The following is a 19,552-nucleotide window of genomic DNA, read 5'->3' on the forward strand; positions in this document are numbered from 1 at the left end:
TTTTGACCTGACACCCATTATTTAGTTGCTAACGGTACTTGCTATCCAGTACCAGTACAGAACCACGTGGAACTGGTGGCAGTGCCACGGATTTCCAGCTTCTATCATCCTCCAAAAAACCACATTCCTAGACCTGTTGCATTGACATGTTTCCAAGAATGCAATTTTAAAATGAGTTTTAAATGTGCCAAATAGACTTAGCACAAGCAACTCAAAGGTCATCTGTATTATGGTCTTCATCTAGTTGTGCATCTATGAACAATCTTAAATATTTTATTACATTAGATTAACATAATCTATTTATTCAAAACATTAACAGAGACAATGGAATCTAGGAGTACCACAGAAGCAGAAATGACCACAGATGTTCCAAAAGGCACAGAGACAACAGATACAGATGCTCGTAATACAGAAGCTCCAAGTACAACAGGAAAAGTGAACAGAGAGGATACCACTACAACTCTACTGACAAATAATCCGAAAGAATCGAAGACTCCCACAGAAGTAAAAAGCATAACTACACCTAGGACAGCTGATTTTCCAACTGATGTAAAAGAATCCGAGAGCACAACGGGTGCAAGAAGCACTAGGTCAACTGAATTTACAACAACTGTAGTTCCAACTGATCTGACAGAGTCTGGAAGCACTACAGGTGCAAGAAGCACTAGGTCAGCTGAATTTACTACCAGTCGGACAGAATCAGAGAGCACAATTATAACAACTGTAGTTCAAACTGATCTGACAGAGCCTGGAAGCACTACAGGTGCAAGAAGCACTAGGACACCTGAATTTACTACCAGTCAGACAGAATCAGAGAGCACAATTATAACAACTATAATTCCAACTGTTCTGACAGAATCTGGAAGCACTACAGGTGTAAGAAGCACTGGATCAACTGAATTTACAACAATTGTAGTTCCAACTGATCTGACAGAGTCTGGAAGCACTACAAGTGCAGGAAGCACTACGTCAACTAAATTTACTACCGGTCAACCAGAATCAGAGAGCACAACTTCAACAACTGTAGTTTCAACTGATCTAACAGAGTCTGGAAGCACTACAGGTTTAAGAAGCACTAAGACACATGAATTTACTACCAGTCATATAGAATCAGAGAGCACATCCGCAACAACTGTAGTTCCAACTGATCAGACAGAGTCTGGAAGCACTACAGGTGCAAGAAACACTAGGTCACCTGAATTTACTACCAGTCGGACAGAATCAGAGAGCACAATTATAACAACTATAATTCCAACTGATCTGACAGAGTCTGGAAGCACTACAAGTCCAGGAAGCACTACGTCAACTAAATTTACTACCGGTCAACCAGAATCAGAGAGTACAACTACAACAACTGTAGTTCCAATTGATCTGACAGAGTCTGGAAGTACTACACGTGCAAGAAGCACTAGGTCAGCTGAATTTACTACCAGTCAGATTGAATCAGAGAGCACATCCACAGCAACTGTAGTTCCAACTGATCTGGCAGAGTCTGGAAGCACTACAGGTGCAAGAAGAACTAGGTCACCTGAATTTACTACCAGCCAGATAGAATCAGAAAGCATAACTACAACAACCGTACTTCCAACGGACCTGACAGAGTCTGGAAGCACTACAGGTGCAAGAAGCACTAGATCACCTGAATTTACCACCAGTCAGATAGAATCAGAGAGCACATCCACAACAACTGTAGTTCCAACTGAACTGGCAGCGTCTGGAAGCACTACAGGTGCAAGAAGCACTAGATCACCTGAATTTACTACCGGTCAGAGAGATTCAGAGAGCACAACTACAACAAATGTAGTTCCAACTGATCTGATAGAGTTTGGAAGCACTACAGGTGCAAGAAGCATTAGGTCACCTGAATTTACTACCAGTCAGATAGAATCAGAAAGTATAACTACAACAACCGTACTTCCAACGGACCTGACAGAGTCTGGAAGCACTACAGGTGCAAGAAGCACTAGCTCAGCTGAATTTACCACCAGTCAGATAGAATCAGAGAGCACATCCAGAACAACTGTAGTTCCAACTGATCTGACAAAGTCTGGAAGCACTACAGGTGCAAGAAGCACTAGGTCACCTGAATTTACTACCGGTCAGAGAGATTCAGAGAGCGCAACTACAACAAATGTAGTTCCAACAGATCTGACAGAGTTTGGAAGCACTACAGGTGCAAAAAGCACTAGGTCAGCTGGATTTACTACCAGTCAGATAGAATCAGAAGGCATAACAACAATAACTGTAGTTTCAACGGACCTGACAGAGTCTGGAAACACTACAGGTGCAAGAAGCACTAGGTCACCTGAATTTACTACTACCCAGATAGAATCAGAAAGCATAACTACAACAAATGTACTTCCAACTGATCTGACAGAGTTTGGAAGAACTACAGGTGCAAGAAGCACTAGGTCATCTGAATTTACTACCAGTCAGATAGAATCAGAAAGTATAACTACAACAACCGTATTTCCAATGGACCTGACAGAGTCTGGAAGCACTACAGATGCAAGAAGCACTAGGTCACCTGAATTTACTACCATACAGATAGAATCAGAAAGCATAACTAAAACAACTGTAGTTTCAACGGACCTGACAGAGTCTAGAAGCACTATAGGTGCAAAAAGCACTAGGTCACCTGAATTTACTACCAGTCAGATAGAATCAGAAAGCATACCTACAACAACTGTACTTCCAATGAACCTGACAGAGTCTGAAAGCACTACAGGTGCAAGAAGCACTAGCTCAGCTGAATTTACCACCAGTCAGATAGAATCAGAGAGCACATCCACAACAACTGTAGTTCCAACTGATCTGACAGAGTCTAGAAGCACTACAGGTGCAAGAAACACTAGATCACCTGAATTTACTACCGGTCAGAGAGATTTAGAGAGCGCAACTACAACAAATGTAGTTCCAACAGATCTGACAGAGTTTGGAAGCACTACAGGTGCAAAAAGCACTAGGTCACCTGAATTTACTACCAGTCAGATAGAATCAGAGAGCTCATCCACAACAACTGTAGTTCCAACTGATCTGACAGAGTCTAGAAGCACTACAAGTGCAAGAAACACTAGGTCACCTGAATTTACTACCAGTCAGACAGAATCAGAGAGAACAACTAAATCAACTGTAGTTTCAACTGATCTGACAAAGTCTGGAAGCACTACAGGTGCAAGAAGCACTAGGACACCTGAATTTACTACCAGTCAGATAGAATCAGAGAGCACATCCGCAACAACTGTAGTTCCAACTGATCAGACAGAGTCTGGAAGCACTACAGGTGCAAGAAGCACTAGGGCACCTGAATTTACAACAAATGTAGTTCCAACTGATCAGACAGAGTCTGGAAGCACTTCAGGTGCAAGAATCACTAGGTCAGCTGAATTTACTACCAGTCGGACAGAATCAGAGAGCACAGTTATAACAACTGTAATTCCAACTGATCTGACAGAGTTTGGAAGCACTACAGGTGCAAGAAGCACAAGGTCACCTGAATCTACTATCAGTCAGACAGAATCAGAGAGCACAACTACAACAAATGTATTTCCAACTGATCTGACAAAGTTTGGAAGCACTACAGGTACAAAAAGTACTGGGTCACCTAAATTTACTACCAGTCAGACAGAATCAGAGAGCACAACTTCAACAACTGTAGTTTCAACTGATCTAACAGAGTCTGGAAGCACTACAGGTTTAAGAAGCACTAAGACACATGAATTTACTACCAGTCATATAGAATCAGAGAGCACATCCGCAACAACTGTAGTTCCAACTGATCAGACAGAGTCTGGAAGCACTACAGGTGCAAGAAGCACTAGGTCACCTGAATTTACAACAAATGTAGTTCCAACTGATCAGACAGAGTCTGGAAACACTACAGGTGCAAGAAGCACTAGGTCAGCTGAATTTACTACCAGTCAGACAGAATCAGAGAGCACAATTACAACAACTGTATTTCCAACTGATCTGACAAAGTTAGGAAGAACTACAGGTACAAAAAGTACTGGGTCACCTAAATTTACTACCAGTCAGACAGATTCAGAGAGCACAATTACAACAACTGTATTTCCAACTGATCTGACAAAGTTTGGAAGCACTACAGGTACAAAAAGTACTGGGTCACCTAAATTTACTACCAGTCAGACAGAATCAGAGAGCACATCCGCAACAACTGTAGTTTCAACTGATCTAACAGAGTCTGGAAGCACTACAGGTTTAAGAAGCACTAAGACACATGAATTTACTACCAGTCATATAGAATCAGAGAGCACATCCGCAACAACTGTAGTTCCAACTGATCAGACAGAGTCTGGAAGCACTACAGGTGCAAGAAACACTAGGTCACCTGAATTTACTACCAGTCGGACAGAATCAGAGAGCACAATTATAACAACTATAATTCCAACTGATCTGACAGAGTCTGGAAGCACTACAAGTCCAGGAAGCACTACGTCAACTAAATTTACTACCGGTCAACCAGAATCAGAGAGTACAACTACAACAACTGTAGTTCCAATTGATCTGACAGAGTCTGGAAGTACTACACGTGCAAGAAGCACTAGGTCAGCTGAATTTACTACCAGTCAGATTGAATCAGAGAGCACATCCACAGCAACTGTAGTTCCAACTGATCTGGCAGAGTCTGGAAGCACTACAGGTGCAAGAAGAACTAGGTCACCTGAATTTACTACCAGCCAGATAGAATCAGAAAGCATAACTACAACAACCGTACTTCCAACGGACCTGACAGAGTCTGGAAGCACTACAGGTGCAAGAAGCACTAGATCACCTGAATTTACCACCAGTCAGATAGAATCAGAGAGCACATCCACAACAACTGTAGTTCCAACTGAACTGGCAGCGTCTGGAAGCACTACAGGTGCAAGAAGCACTAGATCACCTGAATTTACTACCGGTCAGAGAGATTCAGAGAGCACAACTACAACAAATGTAGTTCCAACTGATCTGATAGAGTTTGGAAGCACTACAGGTGCAAGAAGCATTAGGTCACCTGAATTTACTACCAGTCAGATAGAATCAGAAAGTATAACTACAACAACCGTACTTCCAACGGACCTGACAGAGTCTGGAAGCACTACAGGTGCAAGAAGCACTAGCTCAGCTGAATTTACCACCAGTCAGATAGAATCAGAGAGCACATCCAGAACAACTGTAGTTCCAACTGATCTGACAAAGTCTGGAAGCACTACAGGTGCAAGAAGCACTAGGTCACCTGAATTTACTACCGGTCAGAGAGATTCAGAGAGCGCAACTACAACAAATGTAGTTCCAACAGATCTGACAGAGTTTGGAAGCACTACAGGTGCAAAAAGCACTAGGTCAGCTGGATTTACTACCAGTCAGATAGAATCAGAAGGCATAACAACAATAACTGTAGTTTCAACGGACCTGACAGAGTCTGGAAACACTACAGGTGCAAGAAGCACTAGGTCACCTGAATTTACTACTACCCAGATAGAATCAGAAAGCATAACTACAACAAATGTACTTCCAACTGATCTGACAGAGTTTGGAAGAACTACAGGTGCAAGAAGCACTAGGTCATCTGAATTTACTACCAGTCAGATAGAATCAGAAAGTATAACTACAACAACCGTATTTCCAATGGACCTGACAGAGTCTGGAAGCACTACAGATGCAAGAAGCACTAGGTCACCTGAATTTACTACCATACAGATAGAATCAGAAAGCATAACTAAAACAACTGTAGTTTCAACGGACCTGACAGAGTCTAGAAGCACTATAGGTGCAAAAAGCACTAGGTCACCTGAATTTACTACCAGTCAGATAGAATCAGAAAGCATACCTACAACAACTGTACTTCCAATGAACCTGACAGAGTCTGAAAGCACTACAGGTGCAAGAAGCACTAGCTCAGCTGAATTTACCACCAGTCAGATAGAATCAGAGAGCACATCCACAACAACTGTAGTTCCAACTGATCTGACAGAGTCTAGAAGCACTACAGGTGCAAGAAACACTAGATCACCTGAATTTACTACCGGTCAGAGAGATTTAGAGAGCGCAACTACAACAAATGTAGTTCCAACAGATCTGACAGAGTTTGGAAGCACTACAGGTGCAAAAAGCACTAGGTCACCTGAATTTACTACCAGTCAGATAGAATCAGAGAGCTCATCCACAACAACTGTAGTTCCAACTGATCTGACAGAGTCTAGAAGCACTACAAGTGCAAGAAACACTAGGTCACCTGAATTTACTACCAGTCAGACAGAATCAGAGAGAACAACTAAATCAACTGTAGTTTCAACTGATCTGACAAAGTCTGGAAGCACTACAGGTGCAAGAAGCACTAGGACACCTGAATTTACTACCAGTCAGATAGAATCAGAGAGCACATCCGCAACAACTGTAGTTCCAACTGATCAGACAGAGTCTGGAAGCACTACAGGTGCAAGAAGCACTAGGGCACCTGAATTTACAACAAATGTAGTTCCAACTGATCAGACAGAGTCTGGAAGCACTTCAGGTGCAAGAATCACTAGGTCAGCTGAATTTACTACCAGTCGGACAGAATCAGAGAGCACAGTTATAACAACTGTAATTCCAACTGATCTGACAGAGTTTGGAAGCACTACAGGTGCAAGAAGCACAAGGTCACCTGAATCTACTATCAGTCAGACAGAATCAGAGAGCACAACTACAACAAATGTATTTCCAACTGATCTGACAAAGTTTGGAAGCACTACAGGTACAAAAAGTACTGGGTCACCTAAATTTACTACCAGTCAGACAGAATCAGAGAGCACAACTTCAACAACTGTAGTTTCAACTGATCTAACAGAGTCTGGAAGCACTACAGGTTTAAGAAGCACTAAGACACATGAATTTACTACCAGTCATATAGAATCAGAGAGCACATCCGCAACAACTGTAGTTCCAACTGATCAGACAGAGTCTGGAAGCACTACAGGTGCAAGAAGCACTAGGTCACCTGAATTTACAACAAATGTAGTTCCAACTGATCAGACAGAGTCTGGAAACACTACAGGTGCAAGAAGCACTAGGTCAGCTGAATTTACTACCAGTCAGACAGAATCAGAGAGCACAATTACAACAACTGTATTTCCAACTGATCTGACAAAGTTAGGAAGAACTACAGGTACAAAAAGTACTGGGTCACCTAAATTTACTACCAGTCAGACAGATTCAGAGAGCACAATTACAACAACTGTATTTCCAACTGATCTGACAAAGTTTGGAAGCACTACAGGTACAAAAAGTACTGGGTCACCTAAATTTACTACCAGTCAGACAGAATCAGAGAGCACATCCGCAACAACTGTAGTTCCAACTGATCAGACAGAGTCTGGAAGCACTACAGGTGCAAGAAACACTAGGTCACCTGAATTTAATACCAGTCGGACAGAATCAGAGAGCACAATTATAACAACTATAATTCCAACTGATCTGACAGAGTCTGGAAGCACTACAAGTGCAGGAAGCACTACGTCAACTAAATTTACTACCGGTCAACCAGAATCAGAGAGTACAACTACAACAACTGTAGTTCCAATTGATCTGACAGAGTCTGGAAGTACTACACGTGCAAGAAGCACTAGGTCAGCTGAATTTACTACCAGTCAGATTGAATCAGAGAGCACATCCACAGCAACTGTAGTTCCAACTGATCTGGCAGAGTCTGGAAACACTACAGGTGCAAGAAGAACTAGGTCACCTGAATTTACTACCAGCCAGATAGAATCAGAAAGCATAACTACAACAACCGTACTTCCAACGGACCTGACAGAGTCTGGAAGCACTACAGGTGCAAGAAGCACTAGATCACCTGAATTTACCACCAGTCAGATAGAATCAGAGAGCACATCCACAACAACTGTAGTTCCAACTGAACTGGCAGCGTCTGGAAGCACTACAGGTGCAAGAAGCACTAGATCACCTGAATTTACTACCGGTCAGAGAGATTCAGAGAGCACAACTACAACAAATGTAGTTCCAACTGATCTGATAGAGTTTGGAAGCACTACAGGTGCAAGAAGCATTAGGTCACCTGAATTTACTACCAGTCAGATAGAATCAGAAAGTATAACTACAACAACCGTACTTCCAACGGACCTGACAGAGTCTGGAAGCACTACAGGTGCAAGAAGCACTAGCTCAGCTGAATTTACCACCAGTCAGATAGAATCAGAGAGCACATCCAGAACAACTGTAGTTCTAACTGATCTGACAAAGTCTGGAAGCACTACAGGTGCAAGAAGCACTAGGTCACCTGAATTTACTACCGGTCAGAGAGATTCAGAGAGCGCAACTACAACAAATGTAGTTCCAACAGATCTGACAGAGTTTGGAAGCACTACAGGTGCAAAAAGCACTAGGTCAGCTGGATTTACTACCAGTCAGATAGAATCAGAAGGCATAACAACAATAACTGTAGTTTCAACGGACCTGACAGAGTCTGGAAACACTACAGGTGCAAGAAGCACTAGGTCACCTGAATTTACTACTACCCAGATAGAATCAGAAAGCATAACTACAACAAATGTACTTCCAACTGATCTGACAGAGTTTGGAAGAACTACAGGTGCAAGAAGCACTAGGTCATCTGAATTTACTACCAGTCAGATAGAATCAGAAAGTATAACTACAACAACCGTATTTCCAATGGACCTGACAGAGTCTGGAAGCACTACAGATGCAAGAAGCACTAGGTCACCTGAATTTACTACCATACAGATAGAATCAGAAAGCATAACTAAAACAACTGTAGTTTCAACGGACCTGACAGAGTCTAGAAGCACTATAGGTGCAAAAAGCACTAGGTCACCTGAATTTACTACCAGTCAGATAGAATCAGAAAGCATACCTACAACAACTGTACTTCCAATGAACCTGACAGAGTCTGAAAGCACTACAGGTGCAAGAAGCACTAGCTCAGCTGAATTTACCACCAGTCAGATAGAATCAGAGAGCACATCCACAACAACTGTAGTTCCAACTGATCTGACAGAGTCTAGAAGCACTACAGGTGCAAGAAACACTAGATCACCTGAATTTACTACCGGTCAGAGAGATTTAGAGAGCGCAACTACAACAAATGTAGTTCCAACAGATCTGACAGAGTTTGGAAGCACTACAGGTGCAAAAAGCACTAGGTCACCTGAATTTACTACCAGTCAGATAGAATCAGAGAGCTCATCCACAACAACTGTAGTTCCAACTGAACTGACAGAGTCTAGAAGCACTACAGGTGCAAGAAACACTAGGTCACCTGAATTTACTACCAGTCAGACAGAATCAGATAGAACAACTAAATCAACTGTAGTTTCAACTGATCTGACAAAGTCTGGAAGCACTACAGGTGCAAGAAGCACTAGGACACCTGAATTTACTACCAGTCAGATAGAATCAGAGAGCACATCCGCAACAACTGTAGTTCCAACTGATCAGACAGAGTCTGGAAGCACTACAGGTGCAAGAAGCACTAGCTCAGCTGAATTTACCACCAGTCAGATAGAATCAGAGAGCACATCCAGAACAACTGTAGTTCTAACTGATCTGACAAAGTCTGGAAGCACTACAGGTGCAAGAAGCACTAGGTCACCTGAATTTACTACCGGTCAGAGAGATTCAGAGAGCGCAACTACAACAAATGTAGTTCCAACAGATCTGACAGAGTTTGGAAGCACTACAGGTGCAAAAAGCACTAGGTCAGCTGGATTTACTACCAGTCAGATAGAATCAGAAGGCATAACAACAATAACTGTAGTTTCAACGGACCTGACAGAGTCTGGAAACACTACAGGTGCAAGAAGCACTAGGTCACCTGAATTTACTACTACCCAGATAGAATCAGAAAGCATAACTACAACAAATGTACTTCCAACTGATCTGACAGAGTTTGGAAGAACTACAGGTGCAAGAAGCACTAGGTCATCTGAATTTACTACCAGTCAGATAGAATCAGAAAGTATAACTACAACAACCGTATTTCCAATGGACCTGACAGAGTCTGGAAGCACTACAGATGCAAGAAGCACTAGGTCACCTGAATTTACTACCATACAGATAGAATCAGAAAGCATAACTAAAACAACTGTAGTTTCAACGGACCTGACAGAGTCTAGAAGCACTATAGGTGCAAAAAGCACTAGGTCACCTGAATTTACTACCAGTCAGATAGAATCAGAAAGCATACCTACAACAACTGTACTTCCAATGAACCTGACAGAGTCTGAAAGCACTACAGGTGCAAGAAGCACTAGCTCAGCTGAATTTACCACCAGTCAGATAGAATCAGAGAGCACATCCACAACAACTGTAGTTCCAACTGATCTGACAGAGTCTAGAAGCACTACAGGTGCAAGAAACACTAGATCACCTGAATTTACTACCGGTCAGAGAGATTTAGAGAGCGCAACTACAACAAATGTAGTTCCAACAGATCTGACAGAGTTTGGAAGCACTACAGGTGCAAAAAGCACTAGGTCACCTGAATTTACTACCAGTCAGATAGAATCAGAGAGCTCATCCACAACAACTGTAGTTCCAACTGAACTGACAGAGTCTAGAAGCACTACAGGTGCAAGAAACACTAGGTCACCTGAATTTACTACCAGTCAGACAGAATCAGATAGAACAACTAAATCAACTGTAGTTTCAACTGATCTGACAAAGTCTGGAAGCACTACAGGTGCAAGAAGCACTAGGACACCTGAATTTACTACCAGTCAGATAGAATCAGAGAGCACATCCGCAACAACTGTAGTTCCAACTGATCAGACAGAGTCTGGAAGCACTACAGGTGCAAGAAGCACTAGGGCACCTGAATTTACAACAAATGTAGTTCCAACTGATCAGACAGAGTCTGGAAGCACTTCAGGTGCAAGAATCACTAGGTCAGCTGAATTTACTACCAGTCGGACAGAATCAGAGAGCACAGTTATAACAACTGTAATTCCAACTGATCTGACAGAGTTTGGAAGCACTACAGGTGCAAGAAGCACAAGGTCACCTGAATCTACTATCAGTCAGACAGAATCAAAGAGCACAACTACAACAAATGTATTTCCAACTGATCTGACAAAGTTTGGAAGCACTACAGGTACAAAAAGTACTGGGTCACCTAAATTTACTACCAGTCAGACAGAATCAGAGAGCACAACTTCAACAACTGTAGTTTCAACTGATCTAACAGAGTCTGGAAGCACTACAGGTTTAAGAAGCACTAAGACACATGAATTTACTACCAGTCATATAGAATCAGAGAGCACATCCGCAACAACTGTAGTTCCAACTGATCAGACAGAGTCTGGAAGCACTACAGGTGCAAGAAGCACTAGGTCACCTGAATTTACAACAAATGTAGTTCCAACTGATCAGACAGAGTCTGGAAACACTACAGGTGCAAGAAGCACTAGGTCAGCTGAATTTACTACCAGTCAGACAGAATCAGAGAGCACAATTACAACAACTGTATTTCCAACTGATCTGACAAAGTTAGGAAGAACTACAGGTACAAAAAGTACTGGGTCACCTAAATTTACTACCAGTCAGACAGATTCAGAGAGCACAATTACAACAACTGTATTTCCAACTGATCTGACAAAGTTTGGAAGCACTACAGGTACAAAAAGTACTGGGTCACCTAAATTTACTACCAGTCAGACAGAATCAGAGAGCACAACTACAACAACTGTAGTTTCAACTGATCTGACAGAGTCTGGAAGCACTACAGGTGCAAGAAGCACTAGGACATCTGAATTTACTACCAGTCAGATAGAATCAGAGAGCACATCCGAAACAATTGTAGTTCCAACTGATCAGACAGAGTCTGGAAGCACTACAGGTGCAAGAAGCACTAGGTCACCTGAATTTACAACAAATGTAGTTCCAACTGATCAGGCAGAGTCTGGCAGCACTACAGGTACAAGAAGCACTAGGTCAGCTGAATTTACTACCAGTCGGACTGGATCAGAGAGCACAATTAAAACAACTGTAATTCCAACTGATCTGACAAAGTTTGGAAGCACTACAGGTGCAAGAAGCACAAGATCACCTGAATCTACTATCAGTCAAACAGAATCAGAGAGCACAACTACAACAACTGTATTTCCAGCTGATCTGACAAAGTTTGGAAGCACTACAGGTACAAAAAGTACTGGGTCACCTAAATTTACTACCAGTCAGATAGAATCAGAGAGCACATCCGCAACAACTGTAGTTCCAACTGATCAGACATCGTCTGGAAGCACTACAGGTGCAAGAAGCACTAGGAGACCTGAATTTACTACCAGTCAGATAGAATCAGAGAGCACATCCACAACAACTGTAGTTTCAACTGATCAGACAGAGTCTAGAAGCAATACAGGTGCAAGAAGCACTAGGTCAGCTGAATTTACTACCAGTCGGACAGAATCAGAGAGCACAATTATAACAACTGTATTTCCAACTGATCTGACAGAGTCTGGAAGCACTACAGGTGCAAGAACCACAAGGTCACCTAAATTTACTACCAGTCAGACAGAATCAGAGAGCACAACTACAACAGCTGTAGTTTCAACTGATCTGACAGAGTCTGGAAGCACTACAGGTGCAAGAAGCACTAGGTCACCTGAATTTACAACAAATGTAGTTCCAAGTGATCAGACAGAGTCTGGAAGCACTACAGGTGCAAGAAGCACTAGGTCAGCTGAATTTACTACCAGTCAGATAGAATCAGAGAGCACATCCGAAACAACTGTATTTCCAACTGATCAGACAGAGTCTGGAAGCACTACAGGTGCAAGAAACACTAGGACACCTGAATTTACTACCAGTCAGATAGAATCAGAGAGCACAATTATAACAACTGTATTTCCAACTGATCTGACAGAGTCTGGAAGCACTACAGGTGCAAGAAACACTAGGACACCTGAATTTACTACCAGTCAGATAGAATCAGAGAGGACATCCGCAACAACTGGAGTTCCAACTGATCAGACAGAATCTGGAAGCACTTCAGGTGCAAGAAGCACTAGGTCAGCTGAATTTACTACCAGTCGGACAGAATCAGAGAGCACAATTATAACAACTGTAATTCCAACTAATCTGACAGAGTTTGGAAGCACTACAGGTGCAAGAAGCACAAGGTCACCTGAATCTACTATCAGTCAGACAGAATCAGAGAGCACAACTACAACAACTGTAGTTTCAACTGATCTGACAGAGTCTGGAAGCACTACAGGTGCAAGAAGCACTAGGTCACTTGAATTTACAACAAATGTAGTTCCAACTGATCAGACAGAGTCTGGAAGCACTACAGGTGCAAGAGGCACTAGGTCAGCTGAATTTACTACCAGTCGGACAGAATCAGAGAGCACAATTATAACAATTGTAATTCCAACTGATCTGACAGAGTTTGGAAGCACTACAGGTGCAAGAAGCACAAGGTCACCTGAATCTACTACCAGTCAGACAGAATCAGAGAGCACAACTACAACAACTGTAGTTCCAACTGTTCTGACAGAGCCTGGAAGCACTACAAGTGCAAGAAGCACTAGGACACCCGAAGTTACTACCAGTCAGATAGAATCAGAGAGCACATCCGCAACAACTGTAGTTCCAACTGATCAGACAGAGTCTGGAAGCACTACAGGTGCAAGAAGCACTAGGTCACCTGAATTTACAACAAATGTAGTTCCAAGTGATCAGACAGAGTCTGGAAGCACTACAGGTGCAAGAAGCACTAGGTCAGCTGAATTTACTACCAGTCGGACAGAATCAGAGAGCACAATTATAACAATTGTAGTTCCAACTGATCTGACAGAGCCTGGAAGCACTACAGGTGCAAGAAGCACTAGGACACCTGAATTTACTTCCAGTCAGATAGAATCAGAGAGCACAATTATAACAACTGTATTTCCAACTGATCTGACAGAGTCTGGAAGCACTACAGGTGCAAGAAACACTAGGACACCTGAATTTACTACCAGTCAGATAGAATCAGAGAGCACAATTATAACAACTGTATTTCCAACTGATCTGACAGAGTCTGGAAGCACTACAGGTGCAAGAAACACTAGGACACCTGAATTTACTACCAGTCAGATAGAATCAGAGAGCACAATTATAACAACTGTAATTCCAACTAATCTGACAGAGTTTGGAAGCACTACAGGTGCAAGAAGCACGAGGACACCAGAATTTACTACCAGTCAGATAGAATCAGAGAGCACATCCGCCACAACTGTAGTTCCAAATGATCAGACAGAGTCTGGAAGCACTACAGGTGCAAGAAGCACTAGGTCACTTGAATTTACAATAAATGTAGTTCCAACTGATCAGACAGAGTCTGGAAGCACTACAGGTGCAAGAATCACTAGGTCAGCTGAATTTACTACCAGTCGGACAGAATCAGAGAGCACATCAGCATCAACTGTAGTTTCAACTGATCTGGCAGAGTCTGGAAGCACTACAGGTGCAAGAAGCACTAGGACACCTGAATTTACTACCAGTCAGATAGAATCAGAGAGTACATCCGCAACAACTGTAGTTCCAATTGATCAGGCAAAGTCTGGAAGCACTACAGATGCAAGAAGCACTAGGTCACCTAAATTTACAACAAATGTAGTTCCAATTGATCGCACAGAGTCTGGAAGCACTACAGGTGCAAGAATCACTAGGTCAGCTGAATTTACTACCAGTCGGACAGAATCAGAGAGCACATCCGCAACAACTGTAGTTCCAACTGATCAGACAGAGTCTGGAAGCACTACAGGTGCAACAAGCACAAGGTCACCTGAATCTACTACCAGTCAGACAGAATCAGAGAGCACAACTACAACAAATATATTTCCAACTGATCTGACAAAGTTTGGAAGCACTACAGGTACAAAAAGTACTGGGTCACCTAAATTTACTACCAGTCAGACAGAATCAGAGAGCACAACTTCAACAACTGTAGTTTCAACTGATCTAACAGAGTCTGGAAGAAATACAGGTTTAAGAAGCACTAAGACACATGAATTTACTACCAGTCAGATAGAATCAGAGAGCACATCCGCAACAACTGTAGTTCCAACTGATCAGACAGAGTCTGGAAGCACTACAGGTGCAAGAAGCACTAGGTCACCTGAATTTACAACAAATGTAGTTCCAACTGATCAGACAGAGTCTGGAAGCACTACAGGTGCAAGAAGCACTAGGTCTCCTGAATTTACAACAAATGTAGTTTCAACTGATCAGACAGAGTCTGGAAGCACTACAGGTGCAAGAAGCACTAGGTCACCTGAATTTACAACAAATGTAGTTCCAACTGATCAGACAGAGTCTGGAAGCACTACAGGTGCAAGAATCACTAGGTCAGCTGAATTTACTACCAGTCGGACAGAATCAGAGAGCACATCCGCAACAACTGTAGTTCCAACTGATCAGACAGAGTCTGGAAGCACTACAGGTGCAAGAAGCACTAGGTCAGCTGAATTTACTACCAGTCGGACAGAATCAGAGAGCACAATTATAACAACTGTAATTCCAACTGATCTGACAGAGTTTGGAAGCACTACAGGTGCAAGAAGCACAAGGTCACCTGAATCTACTACCAGTCAGACAGAATCAGAGAGCACAACTACAACAACTGTAGTTCCAACTGTTCTGACAGAGCCTGGAAGCACTACAAGTGCAAGAAGCACTAGGACACCCGAAGTTACTACCAGTCAGATAGAATCAGAGAGCACATCCGCAACAACTGTAGTTCCAACTGATCAGACAGAGTCTGGAAGCACTACAGGTGCAAGAAGCACTAGGTCACCTGAATTTACAACAAATGTAGTTCCAACTGATCAGACAGAGTCCGGAAGCACTACAGGTGCAAGAAGCACTAGGTCAGCTGAATTTACTACCAGTCGGACAGAATCAGAGAGCACAATTATAACAACTGTAATTCCAACTGATCTGACAGAGTTTGGAAGCACTACAGGTGCAAGAAGCACAAGGTCACCTGAATCTACTACCAGTCAGACAGAATCAGAGAGCACAACTACAACAACTGTAGTTCCAACTGTTCTGACAGAGCCTGGAAGCACTACAGGTGCAAGAAGCACTAGGACACCTGAATTTACTACCAGTCAGATAGAATCAGAGAGCACATCCGCAACAACTGTAGTTCCAACTGATCAGACAGAGTCTGGAAGCACTACAGGTGCAAGAAGCACTAGGTCACCTGAATTTACAACAAATGTAGTTCCAACTGATCAGACAGAGTCTGGAAGCACTACAGGTGCAAGAAGCACTAGGTCTCCTGAATTTACAACAAATGTAGTTCCAACTGATCAGACAGAGTCTGGAAGCACTACAGGTGCAAGAAGCACTAGGTCAGCTGAATTTACTACCAGTCGGACAGAATCAGAGAGCACAGTTATAACAACTGTAATTCCAACTGATCTGACAGAGTTTGGAAGCACTACAGGTGCAAGAAGCACAAGGTCACCTGAATCTACTATCAGTCAGACAGAATCAGAGAGCACAACTACAACAACTGTAGTTCCAACTGTTCTGACAGAGCCTGGAAGCACTACAGGTGCAAGAAGCACTAGGACACCTGAATTTACTACCAGTCAGATAGAATCAGAGAGCACATCCGCAACAACTGTAGTTCCAACTGATCAGACAGAGTCTGGAAGCACTACAGGTGCAAGAAGCACTAGGTCAGCTGAATTTACAACAAATGTAGTTCCAACTGATCAGACAGAGTCTGGAAGCACTACAGGTGCAAGAATCACTAGGTCAGCTGAATTTACTACCAGTCGGACAGAATCAGAGAGCAAAATTATAACAACTGTAGTTCCAACTGATCAGACAGAGGCTGGAAGCACTACAGGTGCAAGAAGCACTAGGTCACCTGAATTTACAACAAATGTAGTTCCAACTGATCAGACAGAGGCTGGAAGCACTACAGGTGCAACAATCACTAGGACACCTGAATTTACAACAAATGTAGTTCCAACTGATCTGACAGAGTCTGGAAGCACTACAGGTTCAAGAATCACTAGGTCAGCTGAATTTACTACCAGTCGGACAGAATCAGAGAGCACATCCGCAACAACTGTAGTTCCAACTGATCAGACAGAGTCTGGAATCACTACAGGTGCAAGAAGCACTAGGTCAGCTGAATTTACTACCAGTCGGACAGAATCAGAAAGCACATCCGCAACAACTGTAATTCCAACTGATCTGACAGAGTTTGGAAGCACTACAGGTGCAAGAAGCACAAGGTCACCTGAATCTACTATCAGTCAGATAGAATCAGAGAGCACAACTACAACAACTGTATTTCCAACTGATCTGACAAAATTTGGAAGCACTACAGGTACAAAAAGTACTGGATCACCTAAATTTACTACCAGTCAGACAGAATCAGAGAGCACAACTACAACAACTGTTGTTTCAACTGATCTGACAGAGTCTGGAAGCACTACAGGTTCAAGAAGCTCTAGGACACCTGAATTTACTACCAGTCAGATAGAATCAGAGAGAACATCCGCAACAACTGTAGTTCCAACTGATCAGACAGAGTCTGGAAGCACTACAGGTACAAGAAGCACTAGGTCAGCTGAATTTATAACAAGTGTAGTTCCAACTGATCTGACAGAGTCTGGAAGAACTACAGGTGGAAGAATCACTAGGTCAGCTGAATTTACTACCAGTCAGATAGAATCAGAGAGTACATCCGCAACAACTGTAGTTCCAACTGATCAGACAGATTCTGGAAGCACTACAGGTGCAAGAAGCACTAGGACACCTGAATTTACAACAAATGTAGGTCCAACTGATCAGACAGAGTCTGGAAACACTACAGGTGCAAGAAGCACTAGGACACCTGAATTTACAACAAATGTAGTTCCAACTGATCAGACAGAGTCTGGAAGCACTACAGATGCAAGAAGCACTAGGACACCTGAATTTACAACAAATGTAGTTCCAACTGATCAGACAGAGTCTGGAAGCACTACAGATGCAAGAAGCACTAGGACACCTGAATTTTCAACAAATGTAGTTCCAACTGATCAGACAGAGTCTGGAAGCACTACAGATGCAAGAAGCACTAGGACACCTGAATTTACAACAAATGTAGTTCCAACTGATCAGACAGAGTCTGGAAGCACTACAGATGCAAGAAGCACTAGGACACCTGAATTTACAACAAATGTAGTTCCAACTGATCAGACTGAGTCTGGAAGCACTACAGGTGCAAGAAGCACTAGGTCACCTAAATTTACTACCAGTCAGACAGAATCAGAGAGCACAATTATAACAACTGTAATTCCAACTGATCTGACAGAGTTTGGAAGCACTACAGGAGCAAGAAGCACAAGGTCACCTGAATCTACTATCAGTCAGATAGAATCAGAGAGCACAACTACAACAACCATATTTCCAAATGATGTGACAAAGTTGGGAAGCACTATAGGTACAAAAAGTACTGGGTCACCTAAATTTACTACCAGTCAGACAGAATCAGAGAGCAGAACTACAACAACTGTAGTTTCAACTGATCTGACAGAGCCTGGAAGCACTAAAGGTGCAAGAAGCACGAGGACACCTGAATTTACTACCAGTCAGATAGAATCAGAGAGCACATCCGCCACAACTGTAGTTCCAAATTATCAGACAGAGTCTGGAAGCACTACAGGTGCAAGAAGCACTAGGTTACCTGAATTTACAACAAATGTAGTTCCAACTGATCAGACAGAGGCTGGAAGCACTACAGGTGCAAGAAGCACTAGGTCACCTGAATTTACAACAAATGTAGTTCCAACTGATCAGACAGAGGCTGGAAGCACTACAGGTGCAAGAATCACTAGGACACCTGAATTTACAACAAATGTAGTTCCAACTGATCTGACAGAGTCTGGAAGCACTACAGGTTCAAGAATCACTAGGTCAGCTGAATTTACTACCAGTCGGACAGAATCAGAGAGCACATCCGCAACAACTGTAGTTCCAACTGATCAGACAGAGGCTGGAAGCACTACAGGTGCAAGAAGCACTAGGTCACCTGAATTTACAACAAATGTAGTTCCAACTGATCAGACAGAGGCTGAAAGCACTACAGGTGCAAGAATCACTAGGACACCTGAATTTACAACAAATGTAGTTCCAACTGATCTGACAGAGTCTGGAAGCACTACAGGTTCAAGAATCACTAGGTCAGCTGAATTTACTACCAGTCGGACAGAATCAGAGAGCACATCCGCAACAACTGTAGTTCCAACTGATCAGACAGAGTCTGGAAGCACTACAGGTGCAAGAATCACTAGGTCAGCTGAATTTACTACCAGTTGGACAGAATCAGAGAGCACATCCGCAACAACTGTAGTTCCAAATTATCAGACAGAGTCTGGAAGCACTACAGGTGCAAGAAGCACTAGGTTACCTGAATTTACAACAAATGTAGTTCCAACTGATCAGACAGAGGCTGGAAGCACTACAGGTGCAAGAAGCACTAGGTCACCTGAATTTACAACAAATGTAGTTCCAACTGATCAGACAGAGGCTGGAAGCACTA

At 42.8% G+C, this 19,552-nt stretch overlaps 1 protein-coding gene across 1 annotated transcript in view; it reads left to right on the forward strand.

Annotated features, from left to right (window-relative positions):
• Positions 1–324: 324 nt before the first annotated feature.
• The window catches only part of LOC117366454 (serine-rich adhesin for platelets-like), a 38,560-nt gene continuing 19,332 nt past the window's right edge, over positions 325–19,552 (forward strand). The window contains exons 1-11 of the mRNA XM_033957790.1: positions 325–3,805; positions 3,848–6,958; positions 7,001–11,332; positions 11,897–12,598; positions 12,881–13,231; positions 13,685–15,097; positions 15,947–16,186; positions 16,436–16,675; positions 17,003–17,842; positions 18,233–18,692; positions 18,927–19,399. Of these exons, the coding sequence (XP_033813681.1) occupies positions 325–3,805; positions 3,848–6,958; positions 7,001–11,332; positions 11,897–12,598; positions 12,881–13,231; positions 13,685–15,097; positions 15,947–16,186; positions 16,436–16,675; positions 17,003–17,842; positions 18,233–18,692; positions 18,927–19,399 (15,643 nt within the window). The remainder of the gene's footprint in view (positions 3,806–3,847; positions 6,959–7,000; positions 11,333–11,896; positions 12,599–12,880; positions 13,232–13,684; positions 15,098–15,946; positions 16,187–16,435; positions 16,676–17,002; positions 17,843–18,232; positions 18,693–18,926; positions 19,400–19,552) is intronic.

This window comes from Geotrypetes seraphini, chromosome 9 (assembly GCF_902459505.1).
Source record: "Geotrypetes seraphini chromosome 9, aGeoSer1.1, whole genome shotgun sequence".
Classification (NCBI taxonomy): domain Eukaryota; kingdom Metazoa; phylum Chordata; class Amphibia; order Gymnophiona; family Dermophiidae; genus Geotrypetes; species Geotrypetes seraphini.